This window comes from Montipora capricornis, chromosome 7 (assembly GCF_036669925.1).
Source record: "Montipora capricornis isolate CH-2021 chromosome 7, ASM3666992v2, whole genome shotgun sequence".
NCBI lineage: Eukaryota > Metazoa > Cnidaria > Anthozoa > Scleractinia > Acroporidae > Montipora > Montipora capricornis.
The window spans coordinates 18,078,460-18,088,459 of record NC_090889.1 but is presented as its reverse complement, the minus strand read 5'-3'; the positions used below and the strand labels follow the sequence as shown (position 1 = coordinate 18,088,459).

The 10,000-nt window shown below is 37.9% G+C and overlaps 1 protein-coding gene across 5 annotated transcripts in view; it reads right to left on the bottom strand.

The window, feature by feature from the left end:
* Positions 1 to 129: 129 nt before the first annotated feature.
* Positions 130 to 10,000, bottom strand: part of LOC138056351 (uncharacterized) — a 53,401-nt gene continuing 43,530 nt past the window's right edge. For 4 of the 5 annotated variants that reach the window (XM_068902131.1, XM_068902130.1, XM_068902132.1 and 1 more), the window contains exons 5-8: positions 6,722 to 7,186; positions 3,487 to 3,802; positions 2,529 to 2,724; positions 130 to 1,499 (exon numbers count right to left, since the gene is read on the bottom strand). In XM_068902131.1, the coding sequence (XP_068758232.1) occupies positions 1,380 to 1,499; positions 2,529 to 2,724; positions 3,487 to 3,802; positions 6,722 to 7,186 (1,097 nt within the window). In that variant the 3' untranslated portion in view covers positions 130 to 1,379. The remainder of the gene's footprint in view (positions 1,500 to 2,528; positions 2,725 to 3,486; positions 3,803 to 6,721; positions 7,187 to 10,000) is intronic. The other variant, XM_068902134.1, reaches the window with a different exon arrangement.

The window sequence follows — 10,000 nt, the reverse complement described above, 5'->3', positions numbered from 1 at the left end:
CCTCACACTTTCTAAGGAGTATACTAACTAAAATTTCGAAAGGCAAAGACCACAAGCGTTGAAGACGAGAAGTTCGCATTTTTCCCTCATAGTAAATATCGTTATTCCTTTCTATCGAAACAAGTCTCAAACCCTTATGGACTTATTTACTCTTTTCGTATTATTATTTATTTTAGAAGTTACATTGCTGAGAGAAGCTACTAACTACTCACCCAGTGGTAACCATCTATCACAACCGTTTACAATGAAACTGAATGTATACCTTATTTCCCACCTAGAGAGACAAATTGAACTATTCTTTATACGGTCCAAGATGATATAACTCCTAAGGAAAACCAGCTCAACCAAACCGCGTTTAGTGTTTACTTGGGAAGACCCGTTTGTTTTTCAGAAACCCACCTTAATAACCATACTGAAGAATTACAGGGGACTGAAGTCTCCTTTAGAATGAAAATCAATCCAATGCGTTCTTCTCATTAACAGTTTAGTTTTGACTGTTTTATAAAACGCTCATCTTCGACTTTTTTGATATAACCTTGCTTACTTGTCATGAAGGATTAGCAATCTTTTCAATAGAGTAGATAATGTCATATGTTGGGTATTAGGCAGATGTATGTACACGTATCTCTCTGTGATATCGTAAACTGTAATCGCAGTGATCTTCTGTATGGAGCGTCCAGACTCATTTCCCGAGCAACGATCGAGATAGCCCCAAAACGCTGTCCATGACAGAAATTTCCGAGGAATTCGTTGGTTGAACATCATCAAGAATATAATTGGTGTTTCCTACCTCTAAAGTAAACAAAGTAAACAAAATACCGTCAGTTACACGACAGTTAAAATGTGTGTTAGTTAACGGCTTGGATCGAGGTTGGAAAAGAAGAGTCAAAGGAATGTGAGAGGTGTAAGTCAAAGAAAAATAATCCTCTACCCCCTGAGTAACTGCAAAATTCTTTTATCAATTCGTGCAAGCCAATAAGTATCAGTTATAGGAGCAAGGAAGCAAGGCATTTTGAAAACGATCCATTGTTTCCTCGCAGCCAATTCTGTCGGTATAAATTTGTAGTAAGGCACATATTTTGATTGAAATCAATTGACCTGCATTAGAATGAGTTCTCAAACTACTAGGGATGTTTATTTTTCCTGAGCTAACCGCAACGTGTTATCATCCACCGGCCTAATCTAACATTGATCACGTGGCGGGTACAGTACATATGTACATGTATGTAGAGTTTCGTCCCAAAGGGAGCTATCTCTCGCATTACATTCAAATTGCAATTACACAGCAGTTGAACCATCACCTGAAGGAACCACGACGTTAACATGTTTATTTTTATTTTTTGCGTCTTTCATAGTTGATGCTGCCGCAGAAGTGTGTCTCATATAACTGTCTCATAAATATGTCCCATATAAGTGTCTGGTACCGCTGAAGAATAAGTTCCTTCCGCTACGATACTAAAAAGATCATCATCTGAACTGTCAGTTGGCATCTCTGGGGGCGGAGGTGGAAAAGATTGTAAAGATGAATTGGCTGTGCCAAAATGCTTGTCAGAGCTACGCAAACTGGAATTGTTAGCGTGTGATTCTGGAAAGGCATCCAAAGGAGAGAGAAGCTCTCCCATACTAGGAGCACGTAGCGTACCTTTACTAGCATTCCTCTTCTGGATAACGCGTGCTTCAGAAGAAATCCCTCCAGGAACACCTCCTGGTATGTTATTAGGATCTGACCCCAAGCTCCGTGAGCCTGTTGGTTTCTGGCCCAGCTGTGTTTCTCTAGCCCTATGCCAGATATCTCCAGGTTGATTGCTGAAACCAGGATTTGTTGTTACGTTAAAGCTAGTGTCGTTTGATGCATTTCCATCATTGCATTTTCTCATAGATTTTGGAGTTTCTCGGTGGTTTGAATAAGGAGTTTTCATTCCGGGATTTGTTTCCTTTAGCGAATTAGCCGTTTTCAGAGGGGAGTTCTGGACACCACGATTATAGGATAAAAGATTCTGTGTTGCTAGCGATGATTGTGTCCCCCCCGACAGTATAGGAAGGGTGTTTGCGTGGTAGGTTGAGTCTGTTCTTCCCGCTGCCGTATGTGAAGCTTTAGCCGGCTGACGAAGGGAGCCATATGAAAGAGAGAAACCATCCTGGTTTGGCTGGTTTTGATACTGATTTAATGCAGCATCGTTATAAGCGGACCTCAATGGAGTTTGTTGTTGTGGGGCATTGTTGACGAATCCAGAAGGTCCGTTTCCTGTATTTGGTAGTATATTGCCCATCGACTGGCAAAATGAGTCATTTGACGTCCCAGGCTTTTGTCGAGGTAAGGTCTTTGCAGCCGGCGTATGCTGTGAGGAGGAATCAAAATTTGCCACTTGACGATGCGGATGAGAAACGTTTCCAGCACTTAGATGTCTTGGGAGTCGACCTTTTTCTTCTTCATAGTTAATTATTCCAAGGTCTTGCTGTCTTTCATGACTTTTGGATACGTTTCCGGTGCTGCTGGCTCTTGTTCGTCTTGGTGTTCCGGTCCTGGGGTCAGTCGAGGTGTGACTTCGAGCAGGTGTTGACCGTAGGCTGGACACTGCATCATTCGCAGGTGATGTAAATTGGGGCTCGTCAGTTATGATTATTGATGGCTTGTTATTGTTCTTGCCACTCTTGAATGAAGGATTAACATGAATACTTGCAGGATCACCTTTGTGGACAGTTCCGTTTTCGGTTCCACTGAATCTGTCAAGAAGAACTTTTACATGTGAGAACTATATATCACTCAAATAAATCTTTAATACTGTGTCTGTGCCTTTCAAATATTAGGCAGACAGGCTACATTTTCTTCTGCCCAATTGAAAACAATCTGCATTAAATCACTGCCTTAAAATGCGGCTATTATACACCATAAATTTATGATATCCTCTTTTCCTTGTAACCCCAAATGGAAAAAAACAATACAAACATTTTTCTTCATAAGCACCCTTGTCCAATAATTTTTATTTTAGTTGATCTACGAAAACCTGTCAAGTGACCACGTCTCACTGTACTTGTCAAATGTAAACTATTTGACAAGGACAGTGCTCTTATATGTGATTAGCATTCTTTCAAGAGGACAAAAAATGTTCTCAACCCTCTTAACATGAAGAAAACTGTATACACTAAGATACGTTTGGCTTTAAACGCCTCTCGAGGACAAGAAGGTTGTGAGTTTCTCTGACTGTAACATGAATGAAAATGAAAATATTTTTGCAAGACAACCGTTTCGGTACATAAAATTTCTACTAAGAAACTAGAAAACGCAATGAATGTGTTAACAGGCTAATTCCCTCGGCTTTGTCCCATGACAGGATCATCTGTGCGTCATGCCAAAATGGGCCTCTGCTCTTAAAGATGGTCATTTATGCAGTAGTCCAAGGATTCCATATGAATTGAGAACAATTGAATACTGTGTGATTAGCGGCCAAGTGTTATTTTAAATGTACAAAGTACTATTTCCCTCACCTGTTAATGTTGAACTCTTTTTTGACCTGGTTATTAACGTCATGAGCGGTAAACAAGACCTCGGGGCCTTTACGATTCATCAATATGTCCCTTTGATAGGCTTCTTTGCCTTCTTTAACTTCAACTTGGCCATTTTGGTTTATTTTCTTCTTTTCCTTTGGCAGGGCTATGAATCGTTTCGGCCTATGTATTACATCGAGCTTGATAAATTCCTTTTCTTTGCCAGCAGTTACAAAGAAGGCCACCACTCCAAGTATTACAAGGGCCGCTCCAAGCGCACTTAGGATGAACACCGTTATGTACGCAGACTTATTCTCTGCAAAAGAAAAACAAATCTTGTATTTTATGGAGCTCATAGGGGTCTTTTTTACGATGGGTTCTATTCCAAACATAGCCCTTGAACGTGCACTACTTTCGTTTACACCCTGATCGCCTCTTCAACTTATGTGACAAGCAGCAGGATTTTTGTAATTTCTTTAATTCTGATATATCTCAATAAATGAAGTTTTGGAGCGAAGTTCGCTGAAAATGTTTTCGAAAGGCGAGGTTTTCATAATACAGATAATGGCATGTGAAATATTGATCTTCAACGTTGGAATTTTCATAAGTTTTCCGTAAAGGTGGTTTTAATTTGACCAGAATTTCCTGAAACAGTCATAAAATCAATTTGTAAAGATAGTCTGTAGATGTTGTAGGCCAAATCCGGTCTCAGGTTGAATAGCTTTTATCCAGATTAAATTGATGATCCTCATTTTACCTCAGGCTGAATATGCACTCTTCCTAGTTTAAATCAGCTATCATTCCCCGAGAAAGGGATTGAAAACTCATATTTTCCATCCAGCTCTGTCTTAAGCATCTCAACTCATCTTCTTAAAGTTTCTTACCATCTTATTGGTTTAAGTATTCGTACACTTATCCATTCAGCCTCAGCATTAGCCTCATGCGCTTTTGATCATTGTATGTTAAAAAGCGCAAGATAAATTAATAGATTATTATGATTATTTTAACTATAAAACATTGCAATAGGACAAAAGTTAAAACCATCATGGTTAAGAACTCTAAAAAACTGTTTAAAACTTTTGAAAACTTTAAAAAGCGACGACGTTTCCACGTTTATTTAACGTCATTTTCAAGTCAAAATGAACAAGACAAAGTTAATTGAATATAAATATACAAAACAAATCCTTAGAGAATAAAATCAAGCGCTATTAAATGCGAGAAAATATTTGCACGCAGTGTCACGTAGATCGAGGTTTGACTGCTTAATATTTGTTTATTAAGGACCTAAAACCTGGGCTAAATACCCAGAAGGACTCCGTTCGTACTAAATTGTCGACGTGAAACTGCGTGCAAATATGTTCTCGCATTTAATAGCGCTTGATTTTCTTCTTTAAGGATTTGTTTTGTATGCTTATTTCAATTAACTTTTTCTTATTCATTTTGACTTGAAAATGACGTTAAGTAAACGTCGAAACGTCGTCGCTTTTTAAAGTTTTCAAAAGTTTTTAACAGTTTTTTAGAGTTCTTAACCATGATGGTTTTAACTTTTGTCCTATCGCAATGTTTTATAGTTAAGTTATCGACAAAAGCTATTTTTTTACTTATTATTATTATTATTATTAGTATTATTAGAGTGATGGACGTGGAACAGGGAACATTTACACCATTAGTATTTACAACAACAGGTGGCATGGGAGAAGAGTGCAAGAGATACCATAACAGGTTGGCAGAGCTAGTCGCAGCGAAGAAAGGAGAGGACTATGCCACCACCGTCTCTTGGATACGTTCTAAAGTCTCCTTTGCCATCCTTAGGTCGGCTCTACTCTGTCTTAGAGGGTCAAGAACAGCTAAAAGAACAATTAGAAGTAATGTTCAAGAAGCGGACTTTGAATTAGATAGATGCCTTGCGAAAATCTAGGTTCTATAACTTTTATATATACATTTTTATTATTACTGGGAATAGTTTTTTAGATTTGTGATTGTTTTATATAATTATAGATATATTTCTAAACAGTTTTATTCGAATTAAAAATAAAGTTATTTATATTAATACTAATAATAACAATAACATGTGCATATATATTTTTGTTTTTTTGTTTTTGTTTGCTTGTGTAAATGAACAATGAACTTGAACTGTTTTTTATAATTGGAACACAATATTTTTTTATGTTGTTAATAATTTCTGTATTAACTGACTGATTTTCAATAAAGGTTTTTCTTTATTAAAAAAAAAAATAATAATAATAATAATAAAAAAATTATTATTATTATTATTATTATTATTATTATTATTATTATTATTATTATTATTATTATTATTATTATTATTTCGTTCATTCACACGATATGTTGTTAACGTGGTTTGTAAACTAGGCATCAAGCCACGACCTATGGCCTTAGGTGTCTAGTGTTCTTCTCAAGATTCTTGCCGTTCCCAACAAGGAGGCTTTTTGTAGTAATACCGTGCAATCTAGTCCAATTTTCTTCAACGATGTTTTCAAATTTTTGCTGAACGTCCCCAGTGCACCAGATTTTCCCAATCTCTCTTTTTAATTCTTGGTATTATTATTATTATTATTATTATTATTATTATTATTATTACTATTATTATTATTATTATTATTAACATGGTAATGGAACAAAGAACTGTACTATGCACTTACCGGTAATCAAACTCGTACCCTCAAGGTCTATTGTCCTATGCCTTTACCACTACACTGCAACGATGAATATGCTCAACCCAACACAGTTCTCTTCATTATTTACTTTTGTATAGTAAGTCATCATCAATAGCCATTTCAAATAACCAAAAGTAATCCTAACCTGACCCTATTTTTCTTTAGGCTCCAAAGCAAGCTCCTTCATTTCAACTAAGTGCAAATTCAACGTTAGTAAAATGAGGATCACCAATTTAACCTACTGGAGGCAAAAACGAATACAACCTGAGACCGGATTTTACCAGCATAATAGATACTCCTTTAAAAATATATGTTTGTGTTTTAATCTTTTAATTCATGTGCCATGGATTGTAATAAATAAATAGCTTCATTAATAAATATCGTTTTTAACATCATATCTTTACAGATGCCGCGGAATGTTATTGTGAGTAAATTATCCATTGCCTTCAAAACTCTTTGCCACAACTGAATGCCGAGAGTTAATGGAAATATTTGGTCAATATAGAGAAGAGGAATCAATAGCGTTGGCTTTGACAGTGATATAATGTCAAACGTACCTTTCATGTGAAGAAACCATAAATACAATGAACCGGCTACTCCCATCACAGCCGGTTGACTTTCGTGCGCCATAACAACTGGAGAGTCACTGGACGCTTCCCCTGAGATAGGTCCCCTACTGCTCCCGGAACCAGGTCCGTTAAGTTCTCCTTTTGTCACGGGAATGGGTGTCGTGGCGGCGGGTTCTGTACTGTTTGTGTCGTTGTTCCCGTTTTCTTGTATCGTAATTACTAAACGTGAGGATGTGGTTGGAGTCTGAATGACTTTGTGTCGTTTAGGTGTGACCTGTGTTGAGTTCGTGTTCACAACAGGAATCGTTATGGGCCCACTAACGTCAGACGTTAATACTGTAATGTTTAGTTTCGCTGTTCCAACAATTTTACTTAACGCGTTCAGTTTTATTGTTGTCTTCATGCGGGGCTTGGAAAAAGGCGGGGTCCTGTGCTTAAAATTGTGCTTTTCAACTAGAGGAAAAAAGGAAAGAAAAGATAACAGGAATAATTGATTTCAAAGGACAAGTACTTGAAGGAATTTCAGCTAAATAAGCCAGCCACTGACTCATCATCCGCCTTTTATGGGGAATAAAGAACCATGTGGTCAATAATACTTTCTCCAAAATGCATGTATTTCAACAGACAAAATAAGGTATTCAAGGGAAAAGAGGGCTGCTTATATACCTCCATCATCGTTTATCAGAAACGTTGTCAACAACACTTATATTAGGTTACAGAAGATCTCCGGTAAAGATCTACACAACAGTGTATGGAGAAAATGAGGGACCAAAACTAAAGGTAAACCAAGAACAAACTTAGCTACTGTCATCAGATCAGTACAACGCAAAAGCCGTGATTACGGTCTACCACAGAGCACGCTCCTACATGAGGTCTCGAAGTATAGGCTGTGACTAGACTTCTATGATGTTCCAAGCAACACCAGGAACCCATGACCCGGAGCCTGCAATTCCCATACTGGGCCTATGTCACGGCATTTTTACGGACCGATCTATTTTTAGACCACTTTTTCGGAAACAACAAAGGTATTTCCAGTTCGGTGACCCTATAAAGTCAGGTTAGTTTCTTGTAATTGGTCATCGGGCTCCTGTGGGAGTCTCAGTCGCGGGAAATTCAATCTAAAAACAAGTCGGTCTGTGAAAACGCTGTGACACAAACACAATGAAGTTGTAGGCTAAGGGCCATGGGTTCCTGGCAACATAACATATGATCCCTTGGATAGAGTGGTTTTTAGCAGAGATCGAGATTTAAGACACAAAGAATATTGATAGCAACTAATGTGAACTGATCGAGGTGGATATATCTGAATTGAGGCCTAAACAAACCTTTCAGAAGCGACAACAAGTGTGGTTCCAATGACACAAGCAAAAATCAACAAATAAGCAGTTTGAGTATAATTAACAATTATTCTTTGAAATCGAGGTGAATAGTGGCAGGATTTTTACCGAGCCGAGAAATTGTTTTGGTATATACAGACGAAGTGATCTCAACATTTACACATAGTTAATAGAGGGGAATGGTTTGGAAGCTCGGCAAACATCAAAGGAGCAAACAGATGCCAAGATTTAGGTTGGAAAGAGCCTGCGAGCAGGCTCTTCAATCGTTTGTTTCGCTCATACACTATGCATGAATTACGTAACCAACACGTTTCTATTGGTTAGTTTCTCAACACGGAGTAAACAACTACTGTGTTTTGTGCCAGGTCAAGGTCAAGAAAAAAACCAAACACATACAATAAGGATATTTGTCGGGTTTCATAATCATTCCCCTCTATTAACTATGATTTGCAGAAGAAAACCATTCAAAGTTGATTTAATTGACATCTCAATTCATGCGTGGAAACTTTGAAGTGGTACAAAGCATGCACGAAGGTGTTAACCGAAGCGTAAAACATGGCAAATCTAAATAATCTTCGTTAAAATACTCGTCACAATCAGCAATCTAAATCGAAGGTCTGCTTGTTGAAACATTTTCACTGTCAATGGCGGCTTTATGACCCGTCTTGTTTCTTTGCAGTCATGAAGAACTTTCTTACACATTTTTTTTAATTCCTCTTTTTCCATTTTCTCGATTTTAGTAATAAATTCGTTTTGCTGGGTGAACCAGTCAAAAAAATAGAAATTCTCCCAGTGAAACAATTTTTTGGTGTGAAGATTGTTTAATTTTTTAGCAATAATTATTTGGAAATACGAAGTCAAACACTAGTTGGCAAAAATATGAGGTCTTCTCTTTCCTCTGAAAACTTTCGGGCCAAATTTTGTGGCCCTCTTTGTATTCTCTGGTACAGTATTATCTTGTATACTCAATATTTCAAATTCAGAAATGACGACGGCGAAACGCGAGTTTACGTCGGCCATTTTGTTTTGTTTGGATCACGTATTATCCAATCCTAATGAGTAGTGAATAATGCTCAATTTCTCCAAGGTAGCGAACCAATCAGATTGCTTGAAGCACCAAGATCAGTGAGTATATACTACATATATATATTTAGCTAAGCCTAAAAGCGGAGCTCCCGGGTTATTTATCACAGGCTGTAGGGTTAGTGAAAACAAAAGGTTTTGGAATTGTACGCGTTTTGATGTTTCCGGTTACTGCTTAATTAAATCATTTTCTTCGCTTTCTTCTATAGAAAGATTCATTGCCTAACTAGTGAATTCCACGGTAATGCACCTGTCACTGTAAACCCCCACCCGGGGAAACATGGGGCATGGGTGGGGCTTTTTGGGGTCTTTGACTCTTTGCCTTGCCCTAGGGGGTGGGAGATTAATTCATTTTTTTGCGTTGGCTTCCAGAGAGGTGGGGGATTAGTACATTTTAGTCCGTAGCCCGTTGCCTTGTCCGAGCAAGAAGGAGTAAGAACACTTTAATAACCTGGTTGGACAGGGTTCAGAATATGCACAGTAGTAAGTAGCAAGGATTGACAGGCCTACACAACTCCTTAACGAATGAGACTTTTGTACCATATTTTCGGTCTTTGACCTCTTTAAAGCTTTGCTCTTACGAGCATGTCTTTAAGGGGTTTTCCCCTTTGAGAAGATATGAGTGGTGGCTCTTTGAAAATTTACCGTAGAGAAGGCTGTTTTGGTATGAAGTGCCAATTTTTAATAAAGCACGTTTAAGGTTTGGCACTGCCGGGTGATACTGCGTCGCAAGATATCTTTAGGGATTGCATTCCTTTGCTTCAGCGCTGATTCACTTTCTGTGAATTTGATGTCTGATAGGAGTGTCTCAATCAGACGTTTTGGATAGCCTCAAGCACGGTGACGT